Source organism: Panthera leo, chromosome D4 (assembly GCF_018350215.1).
Source record: "Panthera leo isolate Ple1 chromosome D4, P.leo_Ple1_pat1.1, whole genome shotgun sequence".
Lineage (NCBI taxonomy): Eukaryota > Metazoa > Chordata > Mammalia > Carnivora > Felidae > Panthera > Panthera leo.
Window position 1 is genome coordinate 10,356,562 of NC_056691.1, and position 22,765 is coordinate 10,379,326.

The following is a 22,765-nucleotide window of genomic DNA, read 5'->3' on the forward strand; positions in this document are numbered from 1 at the left end:
GACGGAAAACAGGACGCCTTAGGTAAAACTAAGGAAATAATAAGCAACAGATTATTAAATTCTCAGGGACTGGAAAAGCAAAAACAGGGAGGAGAAACAAAGTCACTGCAGATTAAATATGGCGAGTTTTAAGCCAATTATAAAAGATCAAAGAGAACATGAGAGGGGAGGAGTAGCCTTACAAGTAACCGAGATAGGAGACCTGGGGAGAAATTATGACCAGGGTAAAATCATTACAGTTTACAGTAAAAGTAATCTAGGGATGACTTCAGAGAGAAATTCACTAGACACCACTACGAGGTGAATAACATGGAGACAGAAATCAAAAAGCTCTTTATTTTCAAAAGGCACAAGACTCCAGAGGGAAGGTACTTCCTCTGTAGAGCAACAAACAGGATTGGCAACGTGGAAAGCGTAAGTGAAAACTGCCAGTGCCTTGAGTCACATTTTGGATTTCTATACCATCAACCTCTAGCGAGCAGATTGGGCGTGGTCTTTACCACATGCCGCGGTGAACAAAGGGAAGGAAGAAGCAACGTGGCAGTATTCATACACAAGTGTCCTTGAAACTCATTTGACACTTGCTCTTTCTCCCCCAGTAAAAGTCTGACACCGCCCCCTTTGAATAATGTCAACTGCCTCGCAAGTCTCAACCCTTACTAACTCTAGAAAAGCTGAGCTAAGAAAAGAACTAAAGCAAATGATGCTAACTTTTAATGCGAGCATCACCTTTCATTTCATGGAATATCCCGCCATTTGTGTACATCCTTGCAGTTGCTACCCACAAGAACTCTGCAGTAACTGCGGGGTGGAGACAGCAGGAAGTATGATGCATGATGCCCCCTGAGGAGCTGGTGGTGGTTTAGCAGGGGCCCCCCCCACACAAGGGAACAAAGCAGCAGCTGGAGTCTGGATTCAACACTGGCCTATTTTTTTTTTTTTTAATGTTTATTTATTTTTGAGAGAGAGAGAGAGAGACAGAGCTTTGAGTGGGGAGGGGCAGAGAGAGAGGGAGACCCAGAAGCCGAAGCAGGCTCCAGGCTCCAGGCTGTCAGCACAGAGCCCGATGTGGGGCGCGGACTCACGAGCTGCGAGATCATGACCTGAGCTGAAGTCGGACGCTTAACCCACTGAGCCACCCAGGCGCCCCAACACTGGCCTTCTGATTCCAGGTTTGGAACCCCCCTGGCAATCACATAAAAATCTCGACATCCAGCTCTCTGCCTTTGTTCTGAATAGTTAATTCTGTGTTCTGTTTTGTTTTTTAGTGATCGTCAATACACCGGACGCGACAAAATTGCAGAGCCAGAAAGCCAAAGGGAGTACAGAACACTGCCTACGAGCTGCCTAGGAACCTCCAGTACAGCAAGCACGTGAGATCGAGGATAGGGGCGCCTGGGTGGCTCAGTCGGTTAAATGTCAGACTTCGGCTCAGGCAGTGATCTTACAGTTCTTGAGTCCAAGCCCCACGTCGGGCTCCGTGCTGACAGCTCAGAGCCTGGAGCCTGCTTCCGACTCTGTGCCTCCTTCTTTCTCTCCCGGTCCCCCCTTCCACGCTCTGTCTCTCTCTCTCTCAAATAAATAAAAACATTAAAAAATTATATGAAAAAGACTGAGGATAATACCCGCCTTATAAAATGTCCCTTTCCTATGTGATATTGTACAGGTCACTATATAAGGATGACTAAAAGCTTATGTATAACTGGAAATCTGGAATGAGAAAATGTAAAATAATAACCTAGCACTTACTGATACTGGGAAAATTTATCTCAAGAAAACGAGGAGAGAAAAGAAAACGGGAGCTCTGGACAGCCAATGATTTTGCTCACCTCACACCTGGATGCAAAGTTTCCGTGGCTGAGCAAGCTGGCTCCCCAGTGGGTCCCAAACAACTATTGTCACGACCAGGGTAACAGACCCCAACACAGGGCAGGGCACCAGCTGTGAGTCCCAGACCTCGGTTGGAATCCCGACCCCAGTACTCAATACACGTGTGATCCCAAGCACGTGACTGGACCTCAGTTTCCTTCCAGGTGGAAAAAATAGTTCCTATTTTACAGAGTTGCTGTAGAGACTAAATGAGAGTATAAATAACCAAGCAGCTAAGACCATACCTGACATGAGCCAGACCTCAGTAATTCAGAGCTAGTAATACTGTAATTATTATTACCACCTCTGAAAACACAAAGTCAAGGAGCTGGGAATTAAACTACACACTCAGAAGGCAAAGAACAAAAGCACTGTCCTCCCTTCTCACGGAAGAATTAGGAAAACATTATTCACACTCGTGCGTGGATCCTGTTTCAGAAACATTACTTATTCCTGCCATTCGGGCCCCTGGCAACACGAACTAATGTGAGAATTACATTTCTTTGCTTAATCATCCTTATAATGCTTGGTCTTTTCAGTTCTACCCAATTTTCCCCTGCTCCTCGATGCAAGCGTGTGTTCCCTGCCAAACTCCTCCCCGCTGCTGTAAATAATCTCTCTCCTTCTTTTATATTACCTTTCAAATATTTATAGACTGTTATTCTCCTTCTCTCCAAGCCATACATCATTTTTGTTGTCCTTCTCCTGGATTCTCTCTAGATTATCTACATCTTTTGGAGAAAAACAAACCCCAGGTGCTTCACGATGAAAACAGCACACCCAAAGCGAACAGCCCTCAACCAGTATAAGGCCCCTTATTCAGAAGCCACAAGAAAATTCTTTGATGTGCGTCTTACTCCTCTCCTTCTGTAACTCATAATTCCATCGCTCAGATAAAAACCGAGGCACAGAGTGATAAGCGAAACAAACAGAACCCTCCTCAAGAGGATGGCCGGGGCTCTCAGAGGTAGCAGTCCCGGCGTGGCTGGCCGGGCGGTCCCAGAGAGGCTCAGGCTCGCTAATGAGGAATCGTGTGCTAGGCTCCACTCATCCCTTCCCCATCCATAGCCACGGACTTGCACGTGCGTGCATCAGAACGGTGGCCTTGAGACGCCCTCGGCCCCTCACAAAAACATCTGATGGTGTTCATTTTCAAACATTTTGTTTTCAAAAACCGTTTATGTTCCACACACATTTGGAAGTGTTATTAAAAATGAAAACTTCTAGGGGCACCTGGGTTGCTCAGACAGTTAAGCGTCCGACTTTGACTCAAGTCATGCTCTCACAGTTCGTGGGTTTGAGTCCCGCATCAGGCTCTGTGCTGACAGCTCAGAGCCTGGAGCCTACTTCGGATTCTGTGTCTCCTTCTCTCACGGACCCTCTTTTGCTTGAGCTCTCTCCCTCCCTCTCTCTCAAAAATAAATAAAGCACTCTGTCTCTATCTCTAAAAAAATAAATAAAATGTTAAAATAAAAACGTATAAAACTAAACACAAACATTATCCTCACCACCAGACAGACCTCATTTTGTTGGGCAACAGTTGAGACTCACCTAGTTCAGCTTCTGCACACTTCTTCTGGAAGGTGGTGATGTCTAAGTGTCTTCCCCACCGCCCCCACCAGGTCTGTGCCGACCCTCTCTTCTTTTTCTTCTGACACACAAGGCCAAAGGTTTCTAAAATGTCCTCCTTCTGTCCAAACCCTCAAGGGCAGCAAGGTACTGATGGGACTTTACCTGTTTTGCTGAAGGCTAGTTCCTTGCCTCAGAGCCCTGAGTACTTGTGTGGCTACACAACATTCCCATACCCTTAGAAAGGATAAGAGATGGCTAACACTACAGGCAGAGGTCAGTAAAATTAGTAAAACAAAGAAAAGTGAGGCCAAGAAAAGGGAGAAGCTTACTCCTATTTTAATGTGAGGACACAATGCATTTCCTGTGTGTAAGCATCAAGATGCTGAATTGGAAGACCCCTGGGTGGCTCAGTCGGTTAAGCGTCCAACTTCGGCTCAAGTCATGATCTCACAGTTCTTGAGTTCGAGCCCCACGTCGGGCTCCCTACTGACAGCTCAGAGCCTGGAGCCTGCTTCACATTCTGTGTCTCCCTCTTTCTCTGCCCCTTCCCCGTACTTGTTCTCGTTCTCTCTCAAAAATTTAAAAAAAAAAAAAAAAAAAAACATTAAAAAAACTTTAAAAGAAAAAGGAAGACCCCTGAATTGGAAGAACCAGTATTTTTTAAATGTCCATACTATGCAAAGCAATCTACAGATTCAATGCAATCCCCATCAGAATACCAACAGCCTTTTTCACACGACTAGAATAATCCTAAAATTTGTAGAACCACGGCAGATGCCAAATTGCCAAAGAAATCTTGAAAAAAAAGAAAAAAAGAGAACAAAGCCGGAGGTATCACAAGCCCAGATTTCAAGATATACTACAAAACTGTAGTAATTAAAACAGTATGGGACTGGTACAAAATTAGACACATAGATCAATGGAACAAAACAGCCCAAAAGTAAACCCACGATTATATGGTCAATCTTCAACAAAGCAGAAAAGAATATGCAATGAGAAAAGACAGTCTCTTCAATAAATGGTGCTGGGAAAACCGGACCACCTTCTTACACCATTCACAAAACCTCAAATAAAAAACTTCTGCAGAGCAAAGGAAACAATCAAGAAAACAAAAACCCAACCTACTGAGTGGGAGAATGTATTTGCAAGTGATATGTCCAATAAGGGGTTAATATCCAAATTATGTAAAGAACTTCTGTGACTCAACACCAAAAAAGCCCAAATAATCTTATTTAAAAATGGGTAGAAGACCTCAATAGAGATTTTTCCAAAGAAGACATCCAGATGGCCAACACACACATGGAAAAGATGGCCAATCATCGCTCATCAGGAGAATGTAAATCGAAACCACAATGAGATATCACCTCACATCTGTCAGAATGGCTAAATTCAGAAACACAAGAAACAACAAGTGTTGGCAAGAATGTGGAAACAAAGGAACCCTCGTGCACTGTTGGTGGGAATGTAAACTGGTGCAGCCACTGTGGAAAACAGTATGGAGGGTCCTCAAAAAATTAAAGACAGAATTACCATATGATCCAGCAATTTCAGTCTAGCGTGTATCAAAAAGATATATGCATCCCTATGTTTACTGCAGCATTACGTACAATAGCCGAGACGTGGAAGCAACCCAAGGGTCCATCAACTGATGAATGGATAAAGATGTGGTATATCATACAAAGGAATATTACTCAGTCATAAAAAGAAAGATCTTACCATTTGCAGCGACATGACTACAACTAGAGAATATAATGCTAAGTGAAAGAAGTCAGTCAGAGAAAGACAAATACCATATGGTTGCGCTCATGTGGGATTTAAGAAACAAAACAAAGAAAAAGAGATGACAGAAAAACAGACTCAACTACAGAGAACAAACCGATGGTTGGCAGGGGGTGGGCAAAGGGTGAAAGAGGTAAAGGGGATCAAGAACACTTAATCATGAGGAGCATCGAACAACGTATAGAAATGCTGAACCATTACATTGTATACCTGAAAATGGTATACCACTGTACGTTAATCGTACTTGAATAAAAATTTAAGATGCACGCCAGAGATTCCTGGCCATCAGGGTGCAGGTGGGGTGGAGCAAAATGTGACAGGCTACATAACCTTCACCCAGGGACATCACCCTTTTCCTATCAGTTCATGCGGCTTTGTCTGTGCAAGAAACCAGGTCATGGCTTTAGGACGGACCGAACCCAAGCTCACTGTCCCGCTCCCCCCATCAGTATCTGAGACTTGAGTGCTAAACACGTTTATGTGCTTTGTCAGGGTTGACAAAGACCCTTCACATACACTTCTTAGGGGAGCACCGTAAACTGGGCAGGCATTATTATTCTCTCCATATCACAAATGAAGAAACAGACAAAGAAGTGAAGCCAGGTACTCAAAATCAGAGAAGTGGCAGGTACCTCAGCCAGGTCTCGGACTCTGGATCTTAGGTTTTTGTTTTTAAATATTTTTTAATGTTTATTTGTATTTTCGAGAGAGAGACAGAGACAGCGCAGGAGTGGGAGAGGAGCAGAGAGAGAGGGAGACCCAGAATCCGAAGCAGGCTCCGGGCTCTGAGCTGTCAGCACAGAGCCTGACAACGGGGCTCGAACTCATGAACCGTGAGATCATGACCTGAACCAAAGTCGGGATGTTTAACCAACTGAGCTACCCAGGCACCCCTGGATCTTAGGTTTCCTTCATGACATGGGGCTTCCTCCCCAGGTACGAAGTTTCAAGAGACCAGCCAAACTCTTTTTCTAGATGCCTTCAATCTCCAAGACCTCTGAATAAGCTTCTACTACCATATGTCCTTCTTCCGGGGAGGAACCCAGCACAGCCACGTGGTACTAACAACCTGCCCCAGGAGAAGCAGGGCCCTGGGTATGTCCCACATCAACTAAAGAAAGCAATAAAATTACTCTGAAGTATTTGATGGTAACGTGCACTCTAATTTCATGTAACACTGGTAAGAGAAATTTTACTCTCTAGTAAGCAGAATATCTGACTAGACGTTACATCCCATTCCCCAATCACGCCATACCAGTTTACTACACACCCAATAGTCCTCCTGTACGCACCTGCCAGACCACAACACTAGACATGACCCTGAGATGGTTTAAGCCATTGGGGCCATTAGATTAACATGAGGTCTGCCCAAGGTTAAACTGAGGAGCAGAAGCTGGAAGAATACGAAGGACACAACAGATTTAGCCATCTGCCATGTCCGTTTTCACTTGGCTAACGGCCGGCTCAGGGGGAACCAGAAGAGCCACGGGCTTCGGCTCCTCTTTCTCCACCTGACCCCCAAGGAGTGCGGTGACCAGGGCTCAGGCCTTGGGCCCCTCATCTCTGCAGTCTGTCCGCAAGTGGTCTCACGGAACACCAGCTGGTCTCTCGAAACACCAGGCAATGGGGGAGCTGGGGGCTGCACCTCACACCACAGAGGACCAGTCTCCATAATGAATGAGGGACACCTAGATGTGGGGGATTCAGCAGAGAAGCGGGCAAAGGACACACACGGAAAAAATTACAAATGGCCCTTAAACGTGTGAAAAAAGGTTCAACCTCACTAACGCAAGAAAAAAGATGATCACGTACCAGATTTGTTTTCTACTGCCATACAACAATTACCACAAACTTAGCAGCTTAAAGCAACACAGATTTATTACCTTCCAGCTCTGTGGGCCCAAAGTCTAACGCGGGTCTCTCTGGGCTAAAAGCAAGGCATCCACAGGGCGGCACTCTCTTCTGGAGGCTCCAGGGGAGGGTCTGGGGCCTTGCTCAGTCAGGGTGCCGGCAGAGCTCAGTTCCTGGCAGCGGGAGGACTGAGATCCACTGTCCCTGCTGGCTGTCAGCTGAGGGCTGTCCCAAGTTCCTAGAGGCCTCCCGAACTCTTGGCCTCGGGGTCCCTTCTTCCACCTCCAAAGCCAGCCAAGGTCAAGGCTCCTGCTTCAAACCCCGCCCCTCCGTAACTCCTCCCACTGTGGTATATTGCGGGGCGGGGGGTGGGGGGGGGGTGTGGGGTGGTGGGCAGCCAGGAAGGCTCCTCCAGTTCTCCGGATTCACACCACTAGAAGGGACCCACCTGAAAAATCCAGGACCACCTCCCCATCCCAAAATGCCTGACTTCATCACATCTGCCATCGAAGGTGATATCCTCACAAGTCCCAGGCTGGGGTGTGGCATTTCTCGGGGGGCATCACTTTAACGACCACAGCAACGTACAACGCTTCACCTGTCAGGCCGGTAAGGCGCCCACGACACCCTACCTACCACTGGCAATGATGCGGCAGCCGCTCTCTGCAGGGGGTGCCGTCCACGAGATCCCCCAAAGTTGCATTTAAACTGACCTCCCAAAGAGACCTCGGGTCCCACCATTTCTTTCCATCTCTACTCCCCCCGCCCCCGTGCGAGCAGCTCTCCCCCCGCCTGGGCACTTGCAGCCTTCACTTCTGTTTCTGAGTGCAGCCCCCAGCAGCAGAGAGACCTGAGGAGAGAGTAAATCAGGTCACGTCACTCAGTGCTTCAACACTCCAGTGACTTCCCATTGCACTCCTAATAAAACCCCAACTCTCTCCCGTCCTGTCAGGCCCCCGGAGATGTGGTCTCCGGTGACGGCAGCCCCTGCTTTTGGCACACGGGCCTCCTTCCCATTCCAAGCGACCTCTCTGCCCCACCTGGAAGTCTCTTGCCCCAGGCCTTGACCACAAGGGCTCACTATCACTCAGGACTGGCTCCCATGGACTCCCCTTAGAGAGGCTCCCTTTCCTGAACTATCCTATCAAACACCCACTGTCCCCTTGGACACGACCATCATATCATTTTGTCTTTCTTCATAGCTGTGAACACTTTCTGAAAATACCTTGTGTTTACTAGTGTACTTATTTATAAACTGTCTCCCCTCCTGGATCTGTAAGATCCGCGTGAGGCACACACTTTTTATGTGCTGCTGACTATCCCATGCCTAGAAAAAGGTCTGACCCAAGTCGTATGATGAACATTTGCTGACTGAATGAAAAATTAGATAAAAAAAAAAAAACAGAAGGAAGAAAGGGAAGAAAGGAGGGAATCTTGTTCAGAAAGCAGACTCACCAACCAAGATAATTCAATGCAGTTCAGCAAACATATTAGTGTTTGATATATGCAATCTGCTTCCCTAAATTTACTCATAGCCTATAGTTTAGATAAACCTCAAACCTCAGGACCAGAGTTAAGGGGTAGTGCAAAAACAGTCGTTTTATAAGTGTTGAGATCAATAGTCATCTGTTAATATGTAATGAACTGATATTGGATGGTTGAAGCAATATCTAAGAATTCTTAATACCAATAAACATCAAAAACCCTGTTATTACTAGAATACTGAATCGATATTTTCTTTTGACAAGAAACCAGCTATTTATAGTATACTTTAAGAGTTTCTTGTGCATTTTTTCTCCCGAAAAGCATGTTCAGTGGGCTTGTACAGTAACACCAGATTAATGATTGTGATGTCCACCAAGAGACATCAGGAGACTACGGTAAACTGGGTTTGAACTGTCATTTGCTTCAGCAACGGGGACCAACATTTATGTGAATTTTCTTAGGGGAGTCGAAATGGCTGTCACATTGAATTTTTTGTAAGTTGAAAACAGACAGAGGCTGGAACAGAAACACAGATCTGCACTACAGAGTTGCCTGTGACAACGACAAAAGGGACCCTGACAAGTCAAGAACCCACGGGATGGTGGCCGGAGCCACGGGTCTCACAGGCATCCTTACCCTTCTCCCCTTGCTTCACAGCACCACACGGAACACTGCAAGTCTCGGAGGAGTTGAGATCACCTGCCAGAGGTAGAGAATTTATAGTCTCCTGAAGGGGGTGTTAGCAGACACTCCCCTGTGCCCCTTTCTCTATAAACCTCAGTCCTTGGAGAAACATCAGTCCTCATTACCCCAGAGCCATGGATTAGCGCAGCGTGTAAAACAGAGAGAGAAGTCCGCAATAAAGCAGAACTTGAGGGGCTGGGAGAAGAGGAGGAGAAAGAAAGGATGCGGACAGAGATAAAAAGGGCTCATCTTATCTCATGTGAGTCTACAGGTGATTTCAAAGACCGAGAAGCTTTGAAGAAAGCTGTGCCAGCAAAACAGTTAATGAGAGGGAGAGAATGGGGAGTTACCGCTTGGTGGGGATGGGCTTTCCGTTTAGGAAGATGAAAAAAATTCTGGAGACGAATGGTGGGGACAGCGGCACAGCAGCCTGACTGCTGCAGGCCACAAAACTGCACGCCAGCAAGAGTCAAAATGGTCAATTTTATGCCATGTATATTTTGACGCGATAAAAATTTTTAAAAAGTCAGTTACATAAAACAACAGGAGGTACGGAAAGGCGTCCACAAGATGCAAAAAATAGTGAGTGATGAGTGGGTGGTCAATGGACAGGACTCTTGAATCAGCAGTTAATAGGAATCCATGGTTCAAGGACTCCGGGGGCAAGCGAAACAGATGACACAGGTGAGCTTTTGGACACGCAAGAGTTTCCCATGACAGAAAACGCAAGGCTGTGTCACACGATGACAACACCTACTGCTGTGACCAGCTATTGGCAGTAAATTCTAAGACAGTCTATGAACCATACCCTTTTCCCACCGGAATATGGAGGACAGGGGTCCATATTCACCAACCCTCAGCTTTTCACTTTTGGGTTCCACCAAAACAATGGTGGTTTTTCATGTTCAGAAATCCAAGGATAAAAGTTATTCTTGCCAAGTTTCTAAGGCAACAGAATTCTTTCTCCATTGTTCTGAGGAAATGCTTGTCCCCCAAGGTCTGAAGAGTTACGTTAGCCAAAATACGGCAAAGAAAGCCCATCACCAGGTCCTCCGTGGTGTACCTTCTCAAACACCATTCCTTTCACTAAAAACTGTATGTGATAACGAGGTAAAAGAGGAAACACTGTAAGAGACTGAATATTAACCTATTTCCAGTGAAAATAAAATGCAAACCTAGAGAATCCTCCATGATCTAAACTTCTGGTCATCAAGGAGACTCTCACTGGGTTTTATATCTGTAATATTTACCAGGATGAAGGTATCTTACCTTTTAATTTTAAAAAACTTGGGGCGCCTGGGTAGCTCAGTCAGTTAAGTGTCCGACTTCAGCTCAGGTCATGATCTCAGGATTCATGGGTTCAAGCTCAACGTGAGGCTCTGTGCTGACAGCTCTGAGCCCAGAGCCTGCTTCAGATTCTGTGTCTCCCTCTCTCTCTGCCCTCTCTCTCTCTCTCCCCCAAAAATAAACATTAAAAAAATTTTAAAAACTTAAGTTTGGGGACACCTACCTGGGTGGTTCAGTCAGTTAGGCATCTGACTCTTGATTTCAACTCAGGTCACGATCTCATGGTTCATGAGTTTGAGTCCCAGGTCAGGCTCTGTGCTGACGTTGCAGAGTTTGCTAGGGATCTTCTCTCTCCACCCCTTCCCCACTTGCATTCCTCTCTCGCTCTCCCTCAAAATAAATAAACTTAAAAAAAATAATAAGCAGTAAAAAAACCTAAGTTTGAATTTTCTGGAACCCTCATACCGTCCTTGTGGGAATGTAAAACAATGCAGCCTCTTTGGAAAACATTCTCAAAAGTTCTTAAAAAGGTTAAAAAACATAGTGTTACCATATGATTCAGCAATTGGGACTACTTGGTACATACCTAAGAAAATGAAACGCACGTTCATACAAAAACTGGTACAAAAACGTTACAGAAAAATTACTCCTAAGAGCCACAAAGTGTAAGCAACCCAAATATCCATCAGTTGATGAAAAAAATAGGATATATGCATATAATGGAATATTAATTTAAAAAATGAAGGGGCACCTGGGTGGCCAGTCAGTTGAGCCTCCAACTCTTAATTTCGGCTTAGGTCATGATCTCACAGTTGTGAGATCGAGCCCCACATCAGGCTCCGTGCTGGGCACGGAGCTTGCTTGGGATTCTCTCTCTCTGCCTGCCCTCCCCTGCTTGCGCGTGCTCTCTCTCTCTCTCTCTCAAAATAAATAAATAAACTTTAATTTAAAAATTAGTAATTAATGCATGCTACAACATGGATAAACTTTGCTAACATCAGGATAAGTGAAAGAAGCCAGACACAAAAGACCACATACATGATTTCATTTACAGGAGGTGTCCAAAAACACAAAATGTCCAGAGTAGGTAAATCTATGTGGACAGAAAACATATTAGTGGTTACCTAGGGCTGGTATGGGGATTGGGAGGAGGGTAGTGACTGCTAATGGACAGAGTTTCATTTTAGGAGGAGGCAAAAATGTTCCACAATTAGAGTCTGGTGATGGTTGCACAACTCCGTGAATTCACCAAAAAACAATGAGTTGTGCATTTTAAATACAGGAATTATATAGTACATGAATTACACCTCTGAGTTGTTAAATTATGTTTGGCCTTTTAGCATTTCAAAAATTCAAATACATTTTAAGAATATCACAAAACAAAAATGTACATTGATCAATGATTTTACTCCCTGACATCTGCAGATGGGTGCATGGCCACTAGTCTAGTGCTTTAACCTTTTTACTTTTTATTTTTTTATTTTTATGGGGGGGGGGGAGGGCAGAGAGAGAGAGAGAGGAAGAGAGAGAATCTCAAGCAGGCACCACGCTGTCAGCACAGAGCCTAAAGTGAGGCTTGATCCCACAAACCCTGACATCATGACCTGAGCCGAAATCAAGAAACGGACGCTTAGCCAACCATGCCACCCAGGCACCTGCCTCCCCCCACCCCCTGCCAACAACTAGTCTAGTGTTTAAAACACAACTTCCAATGTTAACTATCACCATTCACTCACTCAACAATGGTTTATGGCCGCTTACTGTAAAACCAGGTACTGCGCTGTGCACATGGGCACAGGGATAAACAAAATACAGTCCCTGCCCAGAAGATCACATTTTCACAAAGGATTGATAAAGATGTAAACCTATCAAAACGTTTTCATGTCTTTTGCAAATGCTGTTACACAACTAATTTGTGCTTGAAACCCAGCATTTATCTTTTTTGTGGCTCTAGATGTTTTCTAACTTTTCTCTTTTTTTTTTTTTTTTATTTTATTTTTTATTTTTTATTTTTTATTTTTTTAATATATGAAATTTACTGTCAAATTGGTTTCCATACAACACCCAGTGCTCATCCCAAAAGGTGCCCTCCTCAATACCCATCACCCACCCTGCCCTCCCTCCCACCCCCCATCAACCCTCAGTTTGTTCTCAGTTTTTAACAGTCTCTAATGCTTTGGCTCTCTCCCACTCTAACCTCTTTTTTTTTTTTTTTTTTTTCCTTCCCCTCCCCCATGGGTTTCTGTTATGTTTCTCAGGATCCACATAAGAGTGAAACCATATGGTATCTGTCTTTCTCTGTATGGCTTATTTCACTTAGCATCACACTCTCCAGTTCCATCCATGTTGCTACAAAAGGCCATATTTCATTTTTTCTCATTGCCACGTAGTATTCCATTTCTAACTTTTCTCTTTAGCCACAGGGAGACCAGAAGGCTACCTCCTGTGTAACTTGTTGACTGCCACTGCTCTCCGGAAATACTATCTACAGAGAATTTCTATCAGCCCGATTAATTGCCACGTCTGCCACGCAAGCAAAGACTTCCCTCGGAAGAAATAAAATCGAGGGAGAGCCGATCTAAAATGACGGATACTTGATGATCGGCACCATGACTCTTCAGGGTTTCTTTTCTGTATTCAAGCCTTCAACTGTAGCTTCGGTGAAGGAGTTTTTGTTTTGTACAACATTCTAGAAATTTCCCTGACTGTGAAAGTAAAATTGAGGAATACTTGTATCAAAAGTCTTTTTAAAAACAAGTATCTACATTTTCTATTCTAATAGAAATTGAGAACTCCGTCTAGAATCGATGGAGCTCGTCTCATATAAGTGGCCAGAATTCCTCAAAAGTGAATCTTCAAAGCAGTTTAGATGAAATGCTTTGGGTATTCATTTAAATGAAGTGCTTCCTTCTGTACAATAATGGAAAACTGCGAAGATAACAACTGAAATGAGGGCGCCTGGGTGGCTCAGTCGGTTAAGCGTTTGACTTTGGCTCAGGTTGTCATCTCATGGTTCGTGAGTTCAAGCCCCACATTGGGCCCTGTGCTAACAGGTCAGAGCTTGAGCCTGCTTCAGATTCTGTGTCTCCCTCTCTCTGCCCCTCCCCAGCTTGCACTCTGTCTCTCTCTCTCTCAAAAATAAACATTAAAAATTTTTTAATTGAAATGTTATTTTTTAAATGTTTATTTATTTTTGAGACAGAGAGAGAGAAAGAAAGAGACAGAGAGAGAAATCACAAGTGGGGAAGGGACAGAGAGACAGGGAGACACAGAATCTGAAGCAGGCTCCAGGCTCTGAGCTGTCAGCACAGCTGACATAATTTAACCCTGGCCGACTCAGGGCTCGAACTCACAGGCCAGAAGGTCATGACCGGAGCCGAAGTCAGGTACTTAACCGCCTGAGCCACCCAGGTACCCCTGGAATGTTATTTTAAATTTAAACAACTCCACACAGGGTTTTCAGGTCAGTGAAACAATTCTGTGTGACACGACAATGGTGGGTACAGATGGTCATTAAATTTGTCCAAACCCATAGAACACACAACACGAAGCCTGGATCCTCATGTAAACTACAAAGTTCAGGGGTAACGACACGTCCACACAGGTTCAACTGTACCAAGTGTCCTGCTCTGGTGGGGGACGTTGATGGCAGGGGAGGCTGTGCAAGTGTGGGGACGGGGGCACACAGGAAATCCCTGTGCCTTCCTCTTCGCCACGACGTGAACCTGTAACTGCTCTAAAGAATAAGGTTTATTTAAAAAAAAAAAAAATCTAAACTCAGTATCTTCTGTTGTTAATTCATCGGCCACAGTTCTTACTGGTAAGAGCTGCATGGACACACGATTCCATTTTCAAACTGCCACATTTCCCATTTGTAAAGCACGGAGAAGACACACAATGAAACGTGTTCCCCTACCAGCATGTGCTTGCTCCCTGTGTATGCTCGAGTGAGAAATTACTGTGAAGGAAGAGCAGCGAAGTTGGAGGCGGTGGGGGGTGCCCATCATTATCAGACACAGACCTGACTGACCCTTCCGACAGGGGAAAGGTGAGTGAAAGTGGGCCACAGGCCACAGGAGGCCCGGCAGCAGGGGGGAGGCCAGAGACGGTAGGAGGTGGTCTGATGCGAGGGAGTGTGACTGTGAATGTGTGTGGAAGTGCCCGGTGCTCCAGAAGGGAGGGCCCCAAGGGCGATAACATTCAGGTCCCTACTTACAAAGGACACACATGCGCCTGATGAGCTACAATGCAACCCTTCATCTGACAGCTGTGCCCAGAAAAGGAGAGGCCAAGAACCACGCAGACCTCAGCGTGAGCCATGTGAGAAACAGCCGACTGGTTGCGCAGGAGTTGAAGGACAAGCGGAATATAAAACAGGGGCGCCTGGGTGGCTCAGTTGGTTAAGCATCCGACTTTGGCTCAGGTCATGATCTCACGGTCCGTGGGTTCAGGCCCCAGGTCAGGTTCTGCGCTGACAGCTCTGAGCCTGGAGCCTGCTTCCGATTCTGTGTCTCCCTCTCTCTCTCTGCCCCTCCCCCATTCACACTCTGTCTCTCTCAAAAATAAAAAACATTAAAAAAATAAAATGAAAACTAAAACAAAGAGGAATGCAAATTTTAAAGAGGAAGAACGCCTATGTGAGACTTTTTAAAGTCAACTGGTAATTTTGAAAATTAAGATGTATTTTATGCTAGGGGCGCCTGGGTGGCTCAGACGGTTAAGTGTCAGACTTCAGCTCAGGTCATGATCTCACGATTTGTGAGTTCCAGCCCCGCATCGGGCTCTGTGCTGACAGCTCAGAGCTTGGAGCCTGCTTCGAATTCTGTGTCTCCCTCTGTCTCTGCCCCTCCCCTGCTCACACTCTGTCTCTCTCAAAAATGAATAAACGTTAAAAGAAAAAATTCTAAGACATATTTTACGCTAAAATTAAAAATGGAAAACCGCAGAGATAATGTTGAATAGTTGCGGTTAACTCACTGTTATTTACAATAAAAAATGCTTTTTTTTTTCTTTGCCATTGCACTGAAAATGATCCTGCTAGCGTAAGAAACAACAATGAATAGGGCAATGTTTCAAAAGGCTGTTTCTTCCAAGGTAATACCCACAGTCATAGATGAAAATAATAGTAAGAAATTGTTTCCACCCCGTTATTCTAGGAATCTTTGGTAGATGGTAGCCGGTCTCTGGTTAAGGAGCGGAGAGACTTTCCTCTAAGGTACGGGATCCTATTCAGAGGGAGTCTGCTCTCCAATAAGTGAAAACAACAGCTTGGTGATGAACCCATTTTCCTTCACAGCATCCTTAGAATGCAACCAATAATATGGGCAATAATTCTTGGGTGCTTTCCACTCTCACTTTGGCACTTTTGAGAGCCAAAAGGAGATAACTAAGAAACTTCAAGGACATGAAAATCTACTGAATTTCACTAGGCTACTGCCCTTGTAGACACTAAACATTAGATATTAGAGGGAGAAGGGGAACAGCTTGCCTCCGTGTGAGTAGGGCAACTATTCCCTGACCACACTGGCAGCTTTCACCCCTCACTAAATAAAGTTCTAGCCTTTCACGTTTATATGATGGAAGGCTAACCCAGTAAAAAATTCCAAGCTGTGGGGCACCTGGGTGGCTCAGTCGGTTGAGCTTCCGACTAGCTCAGGTCATGATCTCACGGTTCAGGAGTTCCAGCCCCTTCTCAGGCTATCTGCTGTTGGCACAGAGGCTGGAGCCTGCTTCGGATCCTCTACCTTCCTCTCTCTCTGCCCCTCCCCCATGCTCACTCGCATGAGCTCGCTCTCAAAACCAAACATTAAAAAAAATTCCAAGATGTTTTAAGAAAAAAAAAAACTAAACTAACTTCAAGTAGGAACAATGCACTCCCATTAAGTTAAATACATGAATAATAGACCTACAAAAGCGAAAGACAAGACACATAAGCCTATATGTCCAGCCAGTAATCCTGGAATGCCAAACAGAAGGGATTTGAGGGTTGGGACTGGAAGTACAACCCCATTTCACTGAATATGCTTTTGTACTCTCTTTCCCTTTTACTGCATGAAGTTAACTGTTATTTCAAATAAATCCCAATCTGGAAGTTTAATATAAGCTCTACTTATGTGTTAGCAGCAAACTATCTTAAGTTGGGCCCCACGTGCTTCACAAACCTTGAAGGACACTCTTCAGTCTGTCTATCTCTCTTGGTTCTCTCACTCTCTCCCACCTCCCTTCCTCTCTGTTCCTCCCTCTATGTATTTATGTAGTTCACCTCTACTGGTTTTTCTGTCTTTCTCTTGCTCATATCCTAGCTCAGTCCAGAAATTATCAATCTCCACTCAAAAGCCTTGATGCAAGCCTTGGGGTGCCTGGGTGGCTCAGTCGGTTAAGCGTCCGACTCTTGATTTTGGCTCAGGTCGTGATCTCAAGGTTCCTGAGACTGAGCCCTGCACTGGGCTCTGAGCTGACAGCATGGAGCCTGCTTGGGATTCTCTCTCTCTCTCTCTCTCTCTCTCTGCCCACCCCCCCCACCCCCGCTCTAGGAGTGAGACCGTGTACCTGGGGCTCCTGCCCCATGGAGGTGGGCTGACAAGGGGAGAGCCCACAGGCAGAGGGCCTCCAGAGCGATGCCTCCCAAGCACACGAGCACAGCACATTGGCTTCCTCATTCCCTCCTGCTGAGTGTTGAGTCCAAGACTCCAAAATGACTCCAAGGTCTACCAGCTCCATAGGCAAAAAAAGAGAATCTGGTCACATCCTCCTTGACCCTGAACCTTCTAGCTTGTTCCCCTGCTGCTTCTATTTGTGACTTTCCCTGCTGCTACTCTGAAATACTCTTCGAGAACGTCTTTGTCACGCTGAACTCCATCAACCCTGAGATCCTTCTCTAAAGCTCCTCTCTTGGGTATACAATCCAACTCTGACATCCCTTCCACAAGGTGGAGTGCAGGACAGCTGGCTAAGCCAGGCTTACCTGTGGTGCCCTGTAAACTGCCCTGCTTGGACATCTACCCATCACGGGCCTCTCGCTCTGTTCCTCCCCATGAAGATCGGTGGCCACAGCCTTCTAGAACAACAGTGAATGGCAGGGACTTCTGTCCCTAATTAAGTTGTTCTTAATTTCTTGGGTAGCCCTAAATCCCTTCTGAAGATTAAACCACAGCCTCGAATTGTGATTGGTCCTTTTGACAAGGAAACATGGCAACTGTTCCCCCAGCCTCTCTTCACAGGCAGGTAAAATGGAAAATCCATGGGCTTTGAGGCCTTACAGCCCTGGACAGAATCCAAGTTCAACTCAGCTTTTTTCTGGGGCAGCTCCCTTACCACTGGTTTCCTGAGCTGTAACGGGGAATAGTTCCTACCTCAGAAGATGTTTGTGAAAATCAAATGAGTTACTCCCCTCTTTATTCCTCTGACACACCCCTTTCCCATTTCAGCCCTCCAGCGAAATCCACCAGACCAGCCCTTGACCCAGTATTATTTGGTAATCAACCTTAAACACAGCGTATAATCTCAAAGTGTAAAGATCCCACTGCTGATAAATGTATTCAGTCCTTCCTAACAAAAGGGAAGTCTGGAAACCCTTTGTAAGCCTACATTATGAGAAACCAAGCCAAAGAAAGAAAACACGGTTCTCCTTGTAAACTATAGAACCTAGACCCGCAGCAATACTCACAGTGAGAGGTACACAGGCACACCTACCTGCTGCACAGAGACAAGGGTTCCATCTCTCACTGGCTTTCTTCGGTGCCCACTTACCTTTACCTTCTTTATAATGGTCAGGACTCAGGCTTCAAAACCCTCAAAGACCTCCTCCCCCATTTTTGATATGAGGAAACAAAAGGCCCAGAGAGCTTAAGTGACTTGTTTGAAGTTGCACAGCGAGTAAGTGGCAAGGCAGCTGAATAACTTCAGCCCCGCTGAACAAACCGAGTAACTCAAGAAAAGCTTAGTCAAGAGGAATCACACTGCAAGGCTGTATTTCAGGGAGCCTTAGTGGACTCTAAAGATCTTCTATGAATCTCAGCATATGTTTTTATTTATTTTATTTTTATTTTATTTTAGAGAGAGAACATGAGTTGGGGAGAGGGGCAGAGGGAGAATGAGACAGAATTGTAAGCAGGTTCCAAGCTCAGCATGGAGCTGGGTGCGGGGCTCGATCCCACAACCCTGGGATCATGACCTGAGCCGAAATCAAAAGTTGGTTGCTCAACTGACTGAGCCACCCAGACGCCCTTCGGCATGAGTTTTTAGCATGTAATACAGTGGACTACCGAACAACACAGATTTGAACTGCAAAGGTCCACTGACACGTGAATTTTTTAAAATAAATACAGCAGTTCTTTTAACGTATTTTCTCCCTCTTATGACATTCTTCGTAACATTTCTTCTCTCTAGCTTACTTCGTTCTAAAAATATATTATATAATACACATAACATACAAAATTCCTGTTTTATATCATTGACTGTTTTATATCATTGGTAAGGCTTCTACTCAACAGTAGCCTATTAGCAGTTAAGTTGTTGGCAAGCCAAAGGTTATACATGCATTTTTGACTGTGCAGGGTGTTGGTACTCCTGACCCCCGTGTTGTTAAGGGTCAACAGTAGAAATATTTGTCAACAGGATTTCACAGATCTTGGTGGATTTCCTAGAACTCCTGCATTCTAGGCCAGTGCCATTCAAAGGAACTCTGCGAAAAATGGAAATGTACACTTTCTGATAATTTAAATAATTAGAACCTGAGCTCTAAGTGCCTTCTGAGCACTTGAAATGTGGTAATGCAACTGAGGAGCTAAAGGTTTTAAGTTTTTAAACACATTTTTTTTATAATGGTAAAATGCACGTAACGTAAAATCTCCCATCTTAACCACTTTTAAATGCACGCTTCAGTGACATTAAACACCTCTGTAATGTTGCCACCATTGCCACCATCTGTCTCCAGCACTCTTTGCGTCTTGTAAAGTGCAGCTCTACACCCACAGAACACTAACTCGCCATTCCCTTCTCCCCCCAGCCCCTGGCAACCACCAATCCACTTTCTGTCCCTATGATTTTGATACTCTAAGTATATAAACAGAACCATACGGTATCTGTCTGTCTTTTTGTGACCGGCTCGTTTCGCTTAGCATAATATCCTCAAGATGATCCATGTCTTAGTGTGTGGCAGAATTCCCTTCTTCTTGGGGCGTCTCAGTGGGTTGAGTGTCTAATTTGGGCTCAGGCCATGATCTCACAATTCGTGGGTTCAAGCCCTGCGTCTGGCTCTGGGCTGACAGCTCAGAGCCTGGAGCCTGCTTCAGATTCTGGGTCTCCCTCTCTCTCTCTGCCTCTCCCTTGCTCACACTATGTCTCTCTCTCTCTCTCTCTCTCTCAAAAATAAATAAACATTAAAAAAAGGTTAAAAAAAAGTTTAGAATTCCCTTCCTCCTAAAGGGTGAATAACATTCCACTATATGTATAGACCACATTACCACATTTTTGTTACTCACTCATCTGTCCGTGGACACACGGGTTGCTTCCACATTATGAATGCTATTATCAACGTGGGTGTACAAGTATAGGGGTCTCTACGAGACCCTGCTTCCAGTTCTTTTGGGTACAAACCCAGAAGAGGTGTTGCTGAGTCACAGATCATTCTCTTTGCTATGTTTGGAAGAAACGCCATATTGTTTTCTATGTCAGCTACACCATTTTATATTTCCACGAAGAGTGCACAAAGGATCCAATTTCCTCCCATCCTTGCCAATGTTGTTATTTTCTGGGGTTTTGTTTGTTTTTATTTTTATTTTTTTTGAGAGCCGCCAACCTAATGGGTGCAAAGTGGTATTTCACTATAGTTCTGACTTGCGTTTCCCTAATGATCGCTAACGCTCATTGTATACCTTCTTTGGTCTCATGTTTTCATCTTATTTCACTGTACTTAGGTTAAATTTAAATGGCCACACCTGGCAAGGGGCGTCCATCCTGGACAGTGCAACTCTAGACCATCATGATTGCTGAGGTCATTTGGAGACCAGTTTAGCACAATGAGCTCTGGAGGCACATGGACCACGTCAGATACTTTCTGGCTCAGTGGACTCAGCCGGTCACTTAACCTTCCTACCCCTCAGGACCTTTGCAGACACTTTCCCCAAATGGACCGCAGTCCTTGCCAGAGAAATGGGACTTACGGTTCTAGAACACAAGGATCTTTACCTCCCACCAAGAGGACCTCAAAACAGAGGGTGGACTGAGATGAACTCTGGGCCGATCTCAGCCCTCTGATATCCAGTGAGTCTGACTCTGTCCAGATTCAGACTTAGCTATTAGCCAATGGGAAAGCAAAGCTACCAGACTTCCAATTCGAGAATTCCTGGCCATCTCCTTCGTGAGGCAGCCAAAAACAGACCCACAGAGGGAGACCGCTTACGTTCTGGATGTGATGCGTGGCGCAGGCCAGTCCCGAGACCATTTTCGTGGACCGCGGCCCTTCTTCCGTCCTGGCCGGCGAGGCGACCACATGCGCCTCAGGCCCCTTACCTGATGCGGCAGTGGTGGGGGTGCTGGCCGGCCCCGGCTGCGAGGGGCTGCTGCTCTCGGTCATCAGGCACGGGTTGTTGCCATTGCTCTCTCTCTTGACAAGCAGTTCGGCAGCGCTGGGCAGCGGGATGGGGTGGCTGATCCCCAGCTCCTCCTCCTGGGCCTGCTGCCTTCTCAGGGCCACCTGCAAGCACAGGGCAGCAGGTCAGCCCTCCTGCACCCCCCCACCCCCGTCACCTGGACAGCACAGCTGCGCCACAACCACCAGGCCCCCGTCCGCCCCAGGCGTGCTGATTTAGGGGCTTCAGGACGGAGGCCCGAGATCCTCTCATTCCTTGCAAAAGAAAGCCACCCCGGTACCTAGGAGGTGCAGCCAAAGTGGAAGGTGGTTTAGAGCCCACGGTAGGTCACAGCCTGTCCCTTACACCTAGGACTATGTAAAGGAGCAGGAAATGAGCCTGGCCAGGGAGGATGGGCGGGGCGGGGGGGGGGGGGGGGACACCCGTAGAGTCAGCCAAGTAGAGTTGTTCAATCTGAAGAGAAGTCAGCGAGGGTAGAACAGGAAGGAAGGAGAGTGAGGTCACTCACTCCTTCTCTCCACACATAAAAGGCCGCCATGCTGGGAACAGCAACCAGCAAGATTCAGCGAGATCGGAGTCCACCATCCCAAGGTACTCACTGTTGAAAAGCAGAAGCAGGAGGTGCACATGGGCAGCCACACTCACCACGCAATGTGGCAAACACCACAGGACAGGGACACATCGACCCCCACAGCAGGACTCTGGACACAGAGGTGGCTTTGAGTGCAAGAATCAGCCAGAAGTGGTACTGGAACAGGGCCTCGAAGGACAGAATGAGGAACGCCTGGACCGGCAAGAAGGAAGGGTCAGAACAACATAGCACAGGGGAGCAGGGTAGGTGGGAAAGGCAGGGGCTGCCCAGGAAACCCCACAGGGCCCTGATCTCTGGAATGGAGGAGCACGAAGAGCCAAAATGGGAGGAAGGGGCTGGAACACCGTGTTGAGGTCCCTGGGGAAAGGAAGGGAAGGGAGAGGCTGCAGGGGGAAAGAAAGGCAGAGGACAGGCTGGAAGGAAGGAGCCGGAAGTGAGGGTGTAAGGGACCTAACCTAGGAGAGAGACTCCTCACGGTCCCTCTTCAATTTATCTGCTTTTAAATAACATTGTTAAAGGTTCGGGGGGAAAAGTGTAAAGCAAATAGAAGTAAAGTACTTTTGCCTCCTACACGTAACAAAGGAGGAGTATTTCTGTTGAAACTGGACTATTGGTAAGAGCGAAATGAGAAAGTAAAATATCTCTACCTCAGCGGCCCAACTATAAGCCCAAAGTCGAAATCAAAATGGTTAACCAGAAACACAGTTACGATTTATATATTGTTTTAGGAAAACTGTAGTCCACATTTAGCAAACTGATTAACTTGAAAATAATTTCACTCACAACAAGAATCCTCGACTTACAAAACAAAATCCTTAAATAATCAAGATAAAACGACGAACCTTAAGTCTTGGATTCTCCATTAATAACTAAGTTTAGAAACAGAATATGAAAGATTTCACGGAAACAGCAGCAACAACAGCAAAAAATACCCACAGATCTCTGAAATACGTCAATGCATGCTTATACCCCAATTTACACAAATCCCACGCGTGCACAAAATGCACAGGGTGTTTATTATATACGCCATAAACTGAGGACACTCTTATAAAGA

At 45.7% G+C, this 22,765-nt stretch overlaps 1 protein-coding gene across 2 annotated transcripts in view; it reads right to left on the bottom strand.

The window, feature by feature from the left end:
• DMRT1 (doublesex and mab-3 related transcription factor 1) overlaps positions 1–22,765 on the bottom strand; it is a 109,104-nt gene that overhangs the window by 83,690 nt on the left and 2,649 nt on the right. For both annotated transcript variants that reach the window (XM_042912726.1, XM_042912725.1), the window contains exon 2: positions 21,040–21,223. In XM_042912726.1, the coding sequence (XP_042768660.1) occupies positions 21,040–21,223 (184 nt within the window). The remainder of the gene's footprint in view (positions 1–21,039; positions 21,224–22,765) is intronic.